Below are 18,489 nucleotides of genomic sequence, written 5' to 3'. Positions count from 1 at the left end.
TTCAACTTGTTTACTTGGAAAAAATTTTTTTTTTCTTTAAATAGAATTTTGATATTTTTTGCTAAAAATTCTTTTAATAATTCACTTTAAAAATTGGTTTCATTTTAAACAATTATGATCAAAGCTAAAAATTTTTTTATTTATATTTACAGGCAAACGCAGCATCTCAAAAGCGTGCCCGAACCCGAATTACCGACGACCAACTGAAGATCCTTCGAGCTCACTTCGACATAAACAACTCCCCCGGTGAAGAACAAATAATGGAGATGGCTGCTCAGAGTGGGCTTCTACCAAAAGTAATCAAGCACTGGTTCCGTAACACGCTCTTCAAAGAGCGACAGCGCAACAAAGACAGTCCCTACAACTTCAACAACCCGCCGTGTACAACTTTGAACCTGGAAGAGTACGAAAAAACCGGTGAAGCCAAAGTAACTCCCTTGAACTCCAGCGGAAACTCTGGAGCGAGTTCCTCTGACGATAAAAGCCCGAACAAGCAATCAGCATCACCACCAGCGATCTCTATTCCGTCTACCGCGACATCAACTGCTACCTCGACAGCACCCATTACCGAGATAAAGCAGGAGCCAATCAGCGAGCCGATGCTCAGTCACCAACTGCATCAACAATTGCAGGCTCAACAGCTGGACGAGTCCCATCATTCTCCAGGGAGTTCCGGGGACCAACAGTCAAGGCCTCACTCTCCAGCCCTCAGCATGAGCTCAGTGTTTTCTGGTCTTCACCACGATCTGTCCTCGCACATGCCTTCGACAACCAGCGCGTCAAGCGCCCCGATGCTCCCGCCAAAGTTAACGCCGCAGAACTTCACCAGCCCAAACTCTGGGCTCGCGGGAACTATTCCGACCTCAATGGCCGGCGCCCTCTCTTTGACACCTCAGCGATCGATCAGCCCCGGGCGTAATCCCACGGATTTTTCCTTTAGCGGCAACAGCAACGGCAGCAATTCCTCAAGCAGCTCTGGAAAAAGAGCAAACCGAACTAGGTTCACCGACTACCAGATAAAAGTCCTCCAGGAGTTCTTTGAGAACAATGCTTACCCCAAGGACGACGACCTGGAGTATCTCAGCAAGCTCCTGGGTCTCAGTCCCCGAGTAATCGTCGTTTGGTTCCAGAACGCCCGACAGAAGGCCCGCAAGGTCTACGAAAACCAGCCGGCGACCGAGCCAGTCTCTTCAGGTGGAAACCGTGAGGTCGATGACGGTTCCGGGAGGTTCCAACGCACTCCCGGGCTCAACTACCAGTGCAAAAAGTGTCTGCTAGTGTTCCAGAGATACTACGAACTGATTCGTCATCAAAAGACCCACTGCTTTAAAGAGGAAGATGCTAAAAGAAGTGCCCAGGCTCAAGCAGCCGCTGCTCAAGTTGCCGCAGTTCTAAGTTCTGAAGATAGTAATAGCAGTTCCACCACGACGACAAACACCGTTCCAAACAACCCATTCAACGTTCCGGTCCTAACCGACCAGCTCCAACAGCCTCTCAATACTCCCACACCCCCGCATCTGCAGCCGACTCAACCGGTTCAAATTCCGCCGAGTCAGCAACAGCAAAACCAAAACCAAAACCAGCAGCCAAACCCCCAAGTAGAAGTCAAGGAGGAAAATTTTCAGTGCGACAAGTGTAATCTGATGTTCAGTCGGTTTGAACTTTGGCGCGAGCACCAGTTGGTACATATCATGAACCCATCCCTTTTTCCGGCCTCTTACGCGCCTGACTCAGCCTTTGGGATCCTTCAACAGCAAGCTCTGAACGCCACCACCGGATCTGATCTACAGCAGCATCCACTGTTGGCGATGATGCAAGACCGGAAAAGGAAGTTTGACGACTATGACGACAGTATTGTTGGAAATGAGAGCCGCAGCAACTCTGAGCACAGTGAGCAGCCTAAAGACAAGCGGCTGAGAACGACCATCTTGCCGGAACAGCTGGACTACCTTTACCAGAAATACCAGATCGAGTCAAACCCCTCGAGGAAGATGCTAGAGACGATAGCCCGCGAGGTGAATCTCAAGAAACGCGTCGTCCAGGTGTGGTTTCAGAACACTCGCGCTCGAGAACGCAAAGGCCAGTTCCGAGCTCACAGCCAGGTCATCAACAAACGGTGTCCCTTTTGTCCCGCGCTTTTCAAAGTAAAGTCCGCGCTTGAGTCCCATCTGAGTAGCAAGCACGCCGACCAAGTCGCGAGGGGCGAAGTTAACATTGACAACATTCCCGATGAAGAACTCTCGATGGACTCGGCTCCTTCGAACCCAAGCACTCCCAGCCTGATGCCGCCGCTGTTCTCGGCGTTCAACAACGAGCTCGACACCTCGATAATCAAGAGGCTCTACGAGGAGTCCATGAAGAGCTACATGAGCGAACTCACAGCTCACACCTCAAACGGCCGCCCTGAAACTGCTGCCACCCAGGGAATGAGCAACAGCAACGCCAATACTACCACCGGGGAATCCCCTTTGGATCTGAGCAAGCCCGTCGACCTAAGCAGGTCCATGAAATTCAGTCTCACTGGGCTGAGCAGTCTTTTGGAGGAGCAGCAGAGTGTTCCTCAGCACTTTCGCGGTGGAAGCGACTGCGGGCCTCTGACGGACTTGTCCGAGCGCAGCATTTGTGACGACGACAGCATGAGCGAGACCACCGAGTTCCTGGATGACGAAAGCGGGCCTCCCAGCCCCGCGTCCAGCACTCAAAGCTCGAGACACGGCGCCGCTACGACACCTAGCGGAATTACCACTCCCACCGGTCTGCCTGGGAGTGGGGGAAATGCCAGCGGAGGGAACGGAGCCGGAAGCAACTCTAACGCCGGCGGGCAATCTGGGGGAAAGCGGTACCGCACTCAAATGTCCGCGACTCAAGTAAAAGTAATGAAGTCCCTGTTTTCGGACTACAAAACTCCGACGATGGCCGAGTGCGAGATGCTGGGACGCGAGATCGGGCTTCCAAAGCGTGTGGTCCAGGTGAGCTTCATTGGCGCTGCTACTGGTCAACAACGCATTTAATGTACAAATTAATTAATAATAATTAATATTAATATTAATATATTTAAAGTATTTCGAGCAAATGAATTAATATTTTAATATTTGAGTTAGATTTTGAAATAATTAAATAAATTAATTTATTTTAAGCAAAATGAGATAGACAATTTTGACTAACATCAAGGGAGTTTTAGGTATGGTTCCAGAACGCACGCGCAAAAGAGAAGAAAGCTCGCCTCGCGGCCGGCCTCCCGGCAGAGGGATCTACCGTCCAGCCGCACCGCGGCCCGACTGGCCCTGACGAATGCAGACTATGTTCTGTAAGGTACTCACCCAAGTCACCACTCCAAGAGCACGTATTTTCAAAGCGCCACATCGAAGCCGTCAGGCTCGCTGTTGAAGATGGCTCTCTGGTCCCGCCCACACCCGGCGCTCCGATCAACCTCGGGAATATCGCGGCCTCCGCACAACACACCGCCGGACAGAATCAGCCGACCAGCGAGGAGAACATGATGTACGGAGCCCTGTTTCTCCATCCTACGGCGATGTTTCAGGGGCAGCAACACCAGGCCACTACTACCGGGGCCAACACCGCTACCACCACCCCCGGTGAGTGTCTGGCTGACCTCTTAGACTCCTAAAAAATTTAATATTTATATTACATGCATATATTAATTCGATTATTATCATTACTATTATTATTAATGAGTAAACAAATAGTTAGTTTATTATTATCATTATTATTGAGTAATTAATATTTAATATAAGATGATAATTATAATTATAATTGTCGCAGTCATCGCGTGCACGCCCAATGCTTTTTATTCAGCATTTTTATTTTCAAAGATTTTATTATTATTTTTATTTTTAATTTAAAAAATTTTTGACGCGATTTTTGGTTAAAAAAAGTGTGCGCGCGGTTACTTGCATCCGCATTATTATGCACGTATAAATATATATGAATCGTTATTATTCATTGTCTGACTATTATTATTATTATTATTATTATTATTATTATTTTGAAAAATGTATACTAATTACTACATTTATTTATTGGACCCGTGTGATAATCTAGTGGGTCCAATTTTTTGGTTAATAATTAGACTCAGCTCATTTATTATAATAATAATTATTATATATAACTACAACTATAGATAAATAATTAATGTATAACGAGTGATTTATTTATACGAGTGCTTAAGAGCAATAATTATAAAAACTATTTTAAATATATATATATATATATATATATATATATATATATATATATATATATATATATATATATATATATATATATATATATATATATATTATGATTAAAAGAAAAAAAAATTTTTTTTGGTGTAATTAAATAAGTTTAATTACATGAATATAAATAATTTGAGAGTTTATTAACTCTGATGGTCGCTGCCGATTTTTAGAGCTTAGATAATTACGCAAGTTTATTAAGTATCGCCTGTACAGTAAAGACTTTTAAGTAGGACTAGATAATTATAAATTTATTGATTAATTATTAATTAGCGATTTTTATTAACGCGGCTTTAGGCGACCGTGAAACTTTTTTTTTTTAAATAAATTTATAAACAAATATATAAATATAAATAAATAAATAAATATATATATATATATATATATATATATATATATATATATATATATATATATATATATATATGAACATGAATATGAGTATGATTATTATTATTATTATTATATAGTATAGCGAATAAATAAATATAAAGAACTGGAGAACGGACTAGATTGCCTTTGTTTAATTTTATTATTAATTTTTAATTTTTAATTTTTAATTTTTAAGTAGCAAAAATATTTCTTTTTTCATCTCATCACTGTCACAATAACTCAAGCCATTCCAATGAATGTGTCTCTCTGCTGGTTTTTGTAGAGACCCTTTACACACATGGAATAAACGAGACACTGTAAATACCTCGTAACCTTCTCATTTTTATTATTTTTATTTTTTATTATTATTTTATTTTGTTTTATTTTATTAAACTTAGTCAGTTCTTTATCGCAGATTCCTCCTCTTTCTCTCTCTCTCTCTCTCTCTCTCTCTCTCTCTCTCTCTCGATTTATTTTTATGTATCAGGGTTACTTGAGAGCCGGGCCCATCGCCGCATTCGATTGGGCCGATAAAATCCCCACATAGCACACAGCACACATGAACACACCCCCCAGTGTGCACCAGTATGTGTGAATCGACTCCAGTCCGCCCACGGGGGTACGCGACCCTCAGTATTTAAATCCGCGATCCAAGAGAGAGAAAGAGAGAGAGAGCCTGCTCACTATAAATATGCGCACGCGTCTAAGTACTACATTCTACAATCTTAAATTTAAAATCGACAATCTGTATTTTACATTACTGCATTACATTTTAATAAAATAATAATAACAAACAAACTTATTGATTAATAAATAATACAATAAACATTACTTTTTCCGCCATTACAATTTATTAGCACTCCCAATAGACTTTTAATCATCATCATTATTCATTATTTTATTAGTTACATGTCTTGTGATTATTATTAACTCAAGTGCCTCATATTTTATTATTATCAGTCGACATTTATTCAATTTTTTAATGTAAAAAAAATTTTTTTTTCCTTTTTAAATCGCAAATGAGCAATTGAGAGTATAAAGTTCAGATTTAATTAACAAGTTTGACATATCGATACTGCTATTCTAATACGTCGTATTCCAAGAAATTTGACAAATTGACTTTTTTTAAAAAATAGAATCATAACAATATTATACAAGTCATACTAAAATTTTAAAGATCGAATTAATCAAATTAATTACTATTTTTAAATAAATATTTTCGTCAGTAGAATCCCATTTAATCAATGTTAAAAATGAAGAGTTTTTATTGTCTGCTGTAAAATTTTCTAAATGTGAAATACGACGTATTAGAATGGCAGTATCGATATTAAGACTATGAAAAAGTACAGATACATTTTTACAGACTTATTTTTGTCATCTCAGCACATTTTTGTGACAAAAAATACATTCATTATTATAAATGTTATGTATGTTGGTCCTATTACTCCTCTGTACATAGTCTATTATTATTATTATTATTATTATTATTATTATTATTATTATTATTATTATTATTATTATTATTATTATTATTATTATTATTATTATTATTATTATTATTATTATTATTATTATTATTATTATTATTATTATTATTATTATTATTATTATTATTATTATTATTTTTTCCGTTCTAGTCTAAAATAAAGCTATACTATCGAACGATTAATTTTATTGGTTTTATTATTTTATTTAAATTTTATAAATTAAGTTCCAAGTTTTAAACCGTTCCTAATTCCTAATTCCTAATTAACGTAACGAGAGAAAATAAGCTTAAGAGAAAATTAGCATAGCAAGAGCAAAAGAGATTAAATAAATAACTGAATTGAAAATAGAGTTATTGATATGTTGTATGATGATTGATAGATGATAGTTGTAATTGAGTGTTTATTGTTTGCATGTATGTCGATAACAATTGATACAATTGATTGATTTTTAAATAATTATCTATGTGATTAATTATTGAGAAATAAATTTTAATTAGTTGCAATGGTGTCTTGTTAAACTTTAAATACATATTTACTTCTTCTCCCTTTTTATTTATTTATTTATTTATTTATTTTTTTATTATAATTCGATAGATTTTTAAATCATATAAGTCGCATGATTTCATACGAGTTACGAGTATCAAGAATTTTTTTTTCTTCAGTTTATTATTTGGACCACGGTAGGTTATTTTATGTTTTTATTATTTATTTGTTTTTCACACACTTGAAATATTTTTTTTCTAATTATTATTAATAGTAAATTAATTTTTAAAAATATTAAAAGTGTGGAATTTTCTTTGACTAAAGAAAAATAATTTTTATTAAGAGTTAAGAGTAAAGATAAAAAGCAGCAATAAACGTAAAAAGTGCAGTATAGTTTGTATTTATCGTAAAGTACGGGTGGCCGTATAGTAGAGGTGCAACGAGTACTAAACAATGATCTCGCATTTCAAGGATCGAGTATTTTAAAACCAAAAGTTATTTATTTAATATTTTCTCCGGGTTTTATTTATGAAACTAAAAAATGAGGGAGGATGATTCGCGAAGCATAGAACTACCATCATTACGCCAGTTTAATATTGTGCCGCTGGCCTTCGTGGAACTTGAGGATTGAGGATGGAACTACGCTCAGCTCGTGTCTCTCTACTCTGTATCTGGTACTGGTACTTTTATCTTAGAGCTCTAATAACGTCGTGCAGCCACCGATTAACAACCACTGAGTTCCGCCTCCGAGATTCCTTATTCCTTCCACTCGGACTTTTACTCCCTCGCAATTAACCTGTACCTGTGCCTGTTGGGTAATTAACCGCAGTATTTTCTTTTTATACTAGATATATATACTGCATCGTTTTGCCTCCTACGATGTAATTTAAGCTCGATGATTTTTTTTATAAAAAAATAAAGTTATAATTAACAAATTTATTTATTTAATTGTATCCGTAATTTATTTTTTAAATTTAAATTAAAAAATTTTATAAATTAAAATTTCGTAGAAATTTAAATTTAATAAATTCAATTTTTCATTAAAATTTTAAATTTTTTTAAAAGAAAAACAAAATTTTTAATCAACTTTTGACTTTAAATTTTACCCTAAAATTGACAGAAAATAAAAATAATTATTATGAGTTGAATTTGCGTCTTTTTTTAATTAAAAAATCTACTAATTATTTTATTAATTTCTCTTTTAATTAAATAAAAAATCCCAAATTAAAAAATTAAATGATAATATAATTTATATCAATTAATTCTCAATATTTTTATAATTTACTCAAATAAAAAATTAATTAGCTGAATTTTACTCCAAAAAATTAATTATATTTTTATCCAGTTTTCTTCTTCTGACAAAAAAAATCTAAATTAATAATTCTCCCGACTAAACACAAATTAAATTATCCTTTTCTATAAAATTCATAAATTCCAAGTCAACAAGTTGCACCGCGGCACGTGACCTTCTTCGAACTTGAAACCCTTTCCCTCAGAAGAGCCAACTAAACTAATACAACACATCCGAAGAATTTTCAAATGCAAATTCGCGTCGCACGCGAGTCCTGTCCCTTGTCCCGCGGTTGCACTGTACTCAGTACTTAGCATAATTTGGAATCGCTGAAACCCTCGACAATACAATATAATATAGCATACATAACTGAGCACAAAAGTGTATAAGTACGCAGAGCAGTACGGGCGGAAAATATATCCCGATAATATTATTCTACATACATAACAGCATAATATGGAAGTAGATCCCTAGCTGGTATCAAACTCTTACAACTCGACGCCCTAGCGATCACACATTAGCATAGGTTTTCAAAATAGGAGCCTAAACGCGGGCACGTGGCCTACACGGACGAATTCGTTGCACGTTTGTTATACATTTTATATTATATATTATACATTACATATTATATAATATTATACCATACTATATGTCTGGTATATTCAACAATAATAATAAAAACATACATCCAAAGGGTTGCAGATTTACTAACGTTATGTTACATTATATCACGAATTACGAATTACGGCATTATGAATATACGAATTGAGGCTGAATATTTTTTCATATCGTTACAACTGTAAATTCAGGGGCTGCTGCATATATTGTATATTGTGTATATCGCACTCGACGCAGCGCGTGTCGGGGACGATAGAATTCACCGGACAAATTCCTCCCGTATATTTATTTGTCAAATTCAAATTTCTTTGGCCCTTTCTCGCCTCAAATGCTATATAGTTATAACTTATCACTACCGATTGAACTTTTACTTGAAAACGAGGAACCAACTGATGGAGCGCACCATGTACATATTCAATAAGGCTCACGAGCCATCAGGCGTGTGCCGTTATTTTGCAAGGGCCAATAAATTGTATTTATGTCTTTTTGAATAAATTTTTTGAGATTTATTAAAACGTCACTTTTTTTTAGAAACAATTTTTTTGTACAAATTAATATACTTAAAGAGAAAAAATAATTAATTAATAGTGCTCAAATAAATTATCTCTAAAAATCTGCCCTGATTTAAAAAAAAATTTAAATATACGCAGGTATTTTCTCGTGATCTAACCAAAAAAAAATCTTGATAAATGGGCGTCCGAATAATTAAAAATCGACCCAATTTTACGTAATCACAAAACCCTGGTCAGGAGCGATTTTGATCAGGGTTAGGAATTAATTAAGCGGCGCTTTTAAAGGACACTGGTGTGTGGATTCAACTGACCGATATCCAGATTAAAATAGCATTAACTTCTAACTTATCCTGAAAATAAAACCTCCTCGCCCATAGACTAAAGACTAAAGACTAAAGACCAAAGACCAAAGACCAAAGACTATACACAGATAAGTAGACGACTTACGGATCGGTCTTTTGAGATCGGATCTTTTTCGCGGTATCCAAATAAAATGGAGGTTGAGAAAGGCCGCTGACTACGAATTAGCATGCCCGGACTATTATTTTACTTTTCATATCCACTGTCTTGTTATTTATTTTGGCTGGTGTCGCTTTGGTTCTCGCTATTCAGCGAATCCTTTATTCAATCCTTTATCCCTTTGGTTTGAGCTGCTGCCGCCGGGTCACCTCCGTTTTAGTTTTAGTTTTAGGTGACGGCAATTCTAACTCCTAGCTCGTCTTCTCGACAAATAAACCAAAACAAAATAAAATAAAATAAAATAAAAAAGTTAAGGACATGATGAGAAGTTGTTGAGCCATATGTTGCCCAATTCTCTTCCCCGCACTATTAATTACATCGATCTCTTATATTTTTTATTTTATTATATTCTATGATGATATATTATATCACAGAAGAAATAGATCCTCGTCGTTGTTGTTGTTATTATTATTACATTAGTTTGCTACTCATGATCGTTAATAACTCCCCTAGTTTTTTAACGCTACTGTTTTTTATGTTTTCTGTAAATCGGGCACGCCGGCTTTGCCTATTACTATTATTATCACCATATATGCTAGAATAGATCCGAGATATTTGGGGATACTACTAGGTACACTCGCTTAATATCATCAAGGGTGAGAACTAAACCTAAAAAATAAAAAGGCCACGCGTCAATATGTGTAACGACCTTCTCTATGTACTGAAAAATTTATTTTTTATTTATATATTCTATATTATATATTATATAAAAGCCGAAACATTATAAATCATTAGTGTCGCGAAGAAGCCATTATGACTCACAACCGCTGGGGGATTTACTAAATGGATAAAAAAATAATGCTCAAGGGTTTACGTGTGAGTGAAAGTGAGAGTGGTAGCACATGTGTGAGTTGCATTATGTTGGGAAAAATTTATCGAGACAGAATGTGTTTTTTGGTAATAATGTTTAATGCTTAATGTGCTTAATGGTTAATACTTCTCGGGACTTGGGATGAAATCTTAAATATATTGAATGAAAGTTTTTTATAGGGTTCTTTTATTCGTACGATGACCTTATGCTCTTTTTTTTTATCAATTGTTTGGAAATCTTCGATTTATAAAATTTGAAATATTTTTATCATTAATTTTCTTTATTATTAAAATTTTTTTTTTAATTCAATTAGTCATATTATTAATATTCGTAATCATTGATATTATTAAATATTTAATAAATAAATATATTAATAAATAATAAATATTTTTTTTTTATTTAAAATTTTTTTACGAAAAAGAAAAACATTTTAGTGATAAAAAATTGAATTGACTAATAATGAGAAACTTATTAAGCCTTTAAAATATCGTAGTATTTATATTATGCAGAGGAATTTATTGTGCTATTTAGTATTAAGTAAATTTTATTGTATAGTACACGCATTAAAATATCAATGGAAGCCCATTAAATTAACGTGAAAATATTTATTCCGGAGATAAAGATTTTTAAAATGGTAATTTATGAATAATTTGTATGTAAATAAAAGTATTTCCGTTTATCTAATATAATCTTGTAGATCGATCGATAATTTCTATCGACTATTAAATGATAATATAAAGATACTATTTTACTTTTCCGAATAGTACATGAATCGCTTAAAATTATTGAATAAAAAAGTTTATAAAATGGATAAATATTTAAGATTGCACTAAAGATTGGAATGTGTTAAAAGTCGGCACGCGACGATGGAGAAAGGAATCGAACGAGTTTTCAACCGATCAACATCGACGCCTTTAAATTATCCAGAAAAAAAAAAACATTCCGTATTCACACCGAAAAATATTTTTTTTTTACTCTATGCTACTTCAAGTTTTTTTTTTTTTTTTTTCCCCATAAAAATAACAATAATTATAATTACAAGTGAGTTTAAAATTTAGTTGGACAGTAAAGTTGGATATTGCCGGAAAAAATGAGAACAGATAACAATAAAAATAAAATAATGCTCGAACTCCCACAATGCTCCTCACTTATTTCCAAGACATTTTCTTTTACACTCTAACAACAACTCGGTGTCGTAAAATATCGATTTAATATCACCTGGACTCGTATACCGGATGTAGCAGTAGATGCTTTTTACTTTTATTTTTAAAACTAACTCTTTAACTTCTCATTCAAAGCCCAGGCTTGCTATACATTCTTAAGTATTTAAAGTCGCGATTATTTAAATCATTTTTTGAAAATATTATTATTATTTTCAAAATAAAATCGAATTTTATCTAAGCTTTAACTAGTTAAAAAAAAAGAATAATAATAATAATTTTAATGAAACAGAAAAAAAAATAAAATGATTTAAATTATTAAAATTAAAATTATTATTTTTTTTTATTTTTATTTTTATTATATAAAATAATAATACAACTAAAATACATAATAATAATTCAGTACATAAACAATAATAATAATAATAATAATAATAATAAATAAAAAGAAAATAAAAATGAGTAAGAGCAAGGTAAAGAGGTACACGTACACCTCACGGCGCGTCTCGCGTCTCGGGGGCTTGAACCCGCGACCGCAGATCGGGGAGCGCGTCGGCGGCCGGTGGTTCAAGTTGTTGTCTGAATTATACTCTGATTATACTCCGGGTATGATTAAACATTAAACAACGCCATTACAGACAGAGAGAATATAAGTAAAGTACGTGGCTGGAATCGCGGAGAAACGAGCAGTGCAGAATTGAGACTTGGACCTCAACCAGAGATAGAGATAGAGACCAGAGAGACCAGAGGAGCAATATAAAGACCAACCTGCAAAATAAGCCTCCTTTTTTATCCTCCAAGGGTGTTTAGTATTATCTCGGTGGTGTACGACCTGTACGGGAGAGGCTCGCTTCTCAATAGTGGGGATTATTTGATGTTGAGATTTTATATTGAGGGGAAAAGGTGACCGCGAACTGAAACGCGAATCCCGTGTCCTCCTACAAACTCAACTTGTTCTTTCTATTATAGTGTTTTCATTGGTCTTCCGTCTCTCTTCCTATTCCGTCGTCAGGAGCCGAGCATAAAGAGGCTTCAGACTCTGGATTAGTTTGTAATCCCACTACCGAGCAAAGCAGTTACCAGAAACAAGAATCCGGCGTAATTAGTTATTCGTGAGTAGTATAGAGCTGAACCTGAGGCAAAACCCTATTTGCTTTACTGCATTCCAAGCGCCATTAAACATTTACATTGCTCATTTATTTTACTCGGCATTATATTACAAGGGATTTATTTTTTATTATAATCTCCGTTGATAATTCAAAATTTTCTAGTTTTAAATTTATAATTTTACTTTTATTGCTTGTAATTGTGATTACAATTATAATTATAATTATAATTGCAGAGATGACTAATTTATAATGAGGACGAGGAGTAGAGTAATATAAAGCAAATAACTCGTATTTAGTATACCTTATTCTGATGGGGCTGGTCTTAACTCTGGTGTAATCATCATCTCGAGTATAATTGTCTCCGTGGTTCAGAACAAATTTTTTCCTTTAGTTATTATTTTTTTTTTTTTCGCTTATAGCTGTTTTTTTATCTCTCGTGCTTTACACTGTAATTATTTACGTATAATTTAGGTTGAGAAAAAATATCTGGATACAAGGACGCGGAGATTGCATTCGTGAGAAATGAAATAACGAGTTAAATGTATTTATAAATAATTAAAGTTCATTATAAAACTCTCTTTTATTTTTTCACTTTGTTTAATTATTTTTTTATCAATTTTATGGTTTATGGAATATTATACGCATTGAAAAATTTCATTTATTATTTTTTTAATAATTAAAATTTTAAGTAATAAAAATTATAATTTAATTTTTTTGCCCTAAAAAAATTTTCAATTAAAATTATTTGAAAAAATTCTTGATCAAATTTTTGGTATTAAATTTATTTAAATAATTTTATTACCAAACAAAATTTTAATATAAAATATTTTTAAATTAATTACTTTAATAAAATTAAATAAATTAAAATTCGAATCAAAAATTTGAATTCAAAATTAAAACAATCAAATTCTATTCCCAAAAAAAAAGTCGAGTTGGTTGCGTGTGAATGATACCTTCTATTTGGATTAGATATTTGATGTCTACAAGCCATAAAGCATATCGGCCCTTAGCACTGCATGCTACGCTATATACTACTCTAGAATGCAAACTTCCTATCCCGTGTCTCTTCCTATGTATATAGTACGACTGGGCATTACCAAGATTACAGACGAGAGCCGTACATAGTAGGCGTAAGACGTAATAACCCTTGTGCTATTCTGCCCTCGACAATTCGCGGATATGGGGAGTTCTAGCCGTTGGCCGTGGCTCTTAGCTCTTGTCTCAACTCCACTCGTACTCACAATCAGTCTACGGTCTGACTCTAGCTCTATTAAAACCGTAGGAGATAATCGAGACCGTAATACGCCGCAAACCCGCGAACCTGGCAAACCACCGCAATTTTCTTCTTATGCACTCTTTTTTTATTTTATTTCCACACTTCAATACTTTTATTTGCCTTCAATTATTTACTTATTTAGTTAAAGCTCAAGGTTTACATTTTTTTTGTTTTAATATTAATTAATTAATTATAATTTTATATTTATAACACAATAAATGTTAAATTTAGACATAAAAGTGTTAAATATTCAACACAAAAATTTTTAACACAAAATTTTTTGACGCAATGACGCAAAATTTTTTACTGTGTAAATTTCACTAAAAAAAAACCGATTTTATAAGACTATCCTGGAGGCAACATTTTTCTTATTCTTTTAATAATATATGTAATCAAAAAAAAATTTTTTTATTATTAATTAAAATAATTTAGAAGTAAAAAAAAATTTTTTTAAGCATAAAAAAATTTTTTTTTACTTGTATGATAATTTATAATTAAAAAAAAAAAAAAAAGTTGGATATGTACACTTTGACATTGCGGGGGTTGATATAAAAACGCTCAAGTGGCCAAGAAAGAATATAAGTAGAAAAAGTATAAAGCAAAGATTGAAGATTGGGAACAAGATGTTGGAACGAAGGAAAATATAAACATACTTATATATTTATATTTAATGTATATACACTTATTATCAAGAAAATGTACAGAAGGAGTAAGAAGAGAAGGGGGAGGAAGATATAACTCCTAGTTTCTCCCTAATAAGCTCACTGCAAGCTCCTACCCGTTAGTCATACATTTATACGGGGATGTATCTATCGTCTTGCTCCAGTATAGTACTCGGTTACTTTCTTACTCCGCCTCGAGGGTAAATTCTCTGAGATACGTATCCTTGGTTATTAATGTACGTCTGCTACCACCCCCGGCAACTCACCCTTTTACCCCATATGAGTATATAAATATACATAGGCATAGATGAAGATGTACAAGTATGTGGAGGGAAATAAAAGATAACGCGGGTAGATGAACTGCCAAACTGTGAAACATGGAAAGTACGTGAAAAATATCTGTCTGGAGAGGTTTAAACTTTTTTTTGATTGAAGAATTATGATTTTCTGACTTAAATCTAAAATTAGATTCGGAATTATTGATCTGGCTGGAGATATATAGAGAGACATTCTTAAGATGTGAATTTTTGTTATTGTGCTCCGCAATAACAACCCTTGTAGTCAACAATCCGATACTTTATATATTATTGTACGGAGTAATTTTGTTATTGATCGGCGATCATCCAGTGATTCTACATACGAGAAATAATAAGAGTCTTGAGATTTTTTGGAGAGAAATTCAATTATGTAAAAATTATTCAGTTCAATTATTCAAGATTTTAAACAAAATAATACAAACAATTTAAGGCTTGAATTAATGAATTAAAAATTTTTAAAAATATGATGATTAATTTTGTATTGAAGAATTTAGAGAAAAATAATCAAAATTGAGGGCTAAAAAAAATTTATAAGAATTTAAAAGGAGCAAAAAAAATTTTGCTTGTATTAAATAGAGAATCTCTGAGCAAAAAACTGTCAAATAAATTTTATTTGACAAGAAATTTATTAAATTGAAAAAAATTCAATTAAATTATTGTTTTAAAAATTTATTCATAAATTTTACTTTGAACTGCAATTTTTTTTATCCAGATATTAACTGATTTAAGTTATTAATCGGCTAATTATTGAATTAATGACTTTTTTTAATTATTTAAGAACGTTCTAAAGAAATAACAAATTTTTTTTAACTTCGTTATTATTATAAGATTTTTATGAATAATCTAAAATAATTAATTTAAAATCAACTTCTTTAAAATTATAAAATTCCTTGAATATATTAACAATAAATTTTTTAAACATGACAAAAAGTCGAAAGGAGACAAAAAAATATTTTTGTTTATGAATAAAATAAAGTGCATAATGAATACAAAAATGGAATATGTAACGAAGCCAGGGAGCTAAAAAATGTTTTATATATATAAATAAAAAATAAAAATAAAATAATGAAGAATGAGAGTTAAATCAATGAATTCTCGTCCGCCGCCTCTCCAACATTATGCGCATTCCGTAAAAAAGGGCGCCGTCATGATGCGACGGTTTGAGGTACGGTTGTATCTCTTCTATACATAACAACAAATACACTGTATATACATATACATATACATAGACAATCGACAATCGAGAGGACGCCCGCGCGGATCAAAAAGACGACGCGATCGCTAATAATATCGGCGGATGCCAGGGAATCCGCGGAGGGACGCTCGTCTGCGTGGCGAGTCGACCGTAAATCTGCCACCGTCACCCTGCTGTCCAGAGTACTAGCGCGTCTTTCTCTCTTTTTATCGCTCTCTCACTCCAATCCCTCTGTCCGCTGGTTGCTGTACTGGCTGATGACGGGCTGCCTTTATCTTGTCTCCCTCGCGGACCGATACTATAAGCTACAAGTATAAGTATAAGATATACATATATTATACGCTCTCTTTCGTATATTGTATTATATTATATTCTTACATCTCTTTCTTTCGCTCAATCTTCTCTTACGGATGTTTTCTCCGTTAAACTTTACAGCCCACATTATTACACGTCAAGTTGTTGCTATTATTCCACAACGAGAGCGCGAAACTCCCGGATTTTACTTTTGTCCTCAACTTTCCACTTTTACTAGATTTACATTTTTTTATTTTATTATTTTACCTATTATTGATGTAACAATTTAAAAAAAGTTTCCAAAATATGAAAATTTGATACAAAGATTTTTTTTTTTAATTTTAAATAATTTAACTTTGAATATAATTTTAATTTCATGCTTTTTTGATGTATTACTGTTGCCGCTAGACTCTTCTTATAAGTATTAATATTTTATTAGTGTATTAATTTTAATGATATTAGGTATTAGGCGATAAAAGATGATTTAGCGCGAAAAAAACACATTGTCTCTGCAAAAGCCAGAGAAGAAAAGAAAAAATAAAATAATGGCTCTTAGAGTGTCTCATACATGTATAGAGAGGAACCAAACGTCTAGAGGGTCTAGAGTCTAGATAGAGTTCAGAAGAGGGTCTGGAGCATAAATACAATCCTGATTTATGGTCTGTCTGAAATATACTTATATACGAGCTGAATATTAGCTCCGCGAATAGTAGAAATATACTCTACTGCATATAATATTATGAAAGGCTCGATTATTATAAAACCACTTAACTGCGCCGCGTAATGTGGGATTGTATATGTTATAGATTAAAAACAATAGATTCAATTCAAAATTAATCTATGAACTTTGAAGTAACTGAAAATTAGACGTGGGACTGACAAAAAAAATCAATTTGATTCAATAAAATTTGAATCAAAAAAATAATTTAGAAGAATTTCATTTTTTTTTCAATAAAAAATTATTTTTTGAACCAAGAAATTTTAAAATTTCACATTGTTCTAGAATTTTTTTGCTTCATATTCAAAATATTGTTTTTCAAAATTTGTTTAAAAATTCTATTCTTTAATCAGCTTTATTTTTCTGTCAGTGTAAGATAATTTTTATTTATTCTTCAAATAAAAATTCTATTGGATGAAAAGAAGCTTTTAAATAGAAATTAGAATGTAAAAAAAAATAAAAAATTCAACCAATTTAAACAAATAACAAAATTACAATATTTTATTGACCTAACTGATCCTTTAGGGTGTAAAATAGCGAGAGTAACTTCAATAAAGACGATTAATAAAATAAAAACAATAAAAGAGTTTCTTAAAAAGCTGGATAGCGTTCGAGGAGTTAATATATATGAGCATAAATAATATAAAGAGGAAAGAGGAATGGTAGGCGAGACAACGACGGTTACGCCCCTGCAAAAGAGGTGGTCGCGATCCGCGGTAGGAAGGAAGCGCAAATACCCGGGATTGGTTCTCTCGCTCCCGAGTAAAGACAACTGAGATCTGAGAGTGTCTTTGAGCATACTCTGCTCATTGCTGTCCATTTCAGTCTAAGGAGCACGTGTGTGTCCATGTGTAGGTGTGTATGTGTGTGGGTGTGAGCATGTGTGTGCATGTATGTCCCGCTTGCACCCACAGCCGGCAGCATCCGAGCAAGAAGATGCAGCCTCATTTTAATCTCGACTTGGAACTACCCATTACCATTACCCAGCTGCACGTATGTAGACTGTAACATTCTGGAAGTGGGGGTGGACTCACTCTCCTCACCCTCCGATGTTATTTCATCTGAGGATGAGTGTGAGTGTGAGGAACTGGACCAGATATAAGATATAAGGCCGCGTTGATGAGTCTGCATTCTGTTTTATGCTCTCTGCTCGCATCTGCATCTATATAAATACACATAACTGAGTAGACGGATGAGACATTAACCTCCGTGACCTTATGTCAACCCCTATCAAAGTTGTTCCCGATCTAGATACTCAAGAGTTGATTTATAAATATTTCTTCTGACCTCTCTTATAATCGATCACTTTGCTTGCTCATTTTTATTATAATTATTTATTCGCTTCTTTTGATTTATTGTTTGTTAGCATAGAATTTTTTTAATTTAATTTTATGAAATTTTTTAAGGGGGTTTTCTGGTCTAGAATA

General features: G+C 33.5%; 1 protein-coding gene across 4 annotated transcripts in view; it reads left to right on the top strand.

Moving 5' to 3' along the window:
- Zfh2 (Zn finger homeodomain 2) overlaps positions 1–3,938 on the top strand; it is a 166,844-nt gene extending 162,906 nt beyond the window's left edge. For 3 of the 4 annotated variants that reach the window (XM_074242056.1, XM_074242055.1, XM_074242057.1), the window contains 2 exons: positions 153–2,969; positions 3,182–3,938. In XM_074242056.1, coding sequence (XP_074098157.1) covers positions 153–2,969; positions 3,182–3,628 — 3,264 coding nt within the window. In that variant the 3' untranslated portion in view covers positions 3,629–3,938. Of the gene's footprint in view, positions 1–152; positions 3,013–3,181 lie in introns of all 4 variants that reach the window. The other variant, XM_074242058.1, reaches the window with a different exon arrangement.
- The last annotated feature ends 14,551 nt before the right edge of the window (positions 3,939–18,489 follow it).

The sequence above is a fragment of the Cotesia typhae genome, unplaced genomic scaffold (assembly GCF_013202065.1).
Source record: "Cotesia typhae breed Kobodo isofemale line unplaced genomic scaffold, CoteBio_Ctyphae contig_4, whole genome shotgun sequence".
In the NCBI taxonomy this organism is placed as follows: Eukaryota; Metazoa; Arthropoda; class Insecta; order Hymenoptera; family Braconidae; genus Cotesia; species Cotesia typhae.
The sequence above is the reverse complement of the archived record's forward strand: the minus strand, read 5'-3'. Positions and strand labels throughout refer to the sequence as shown.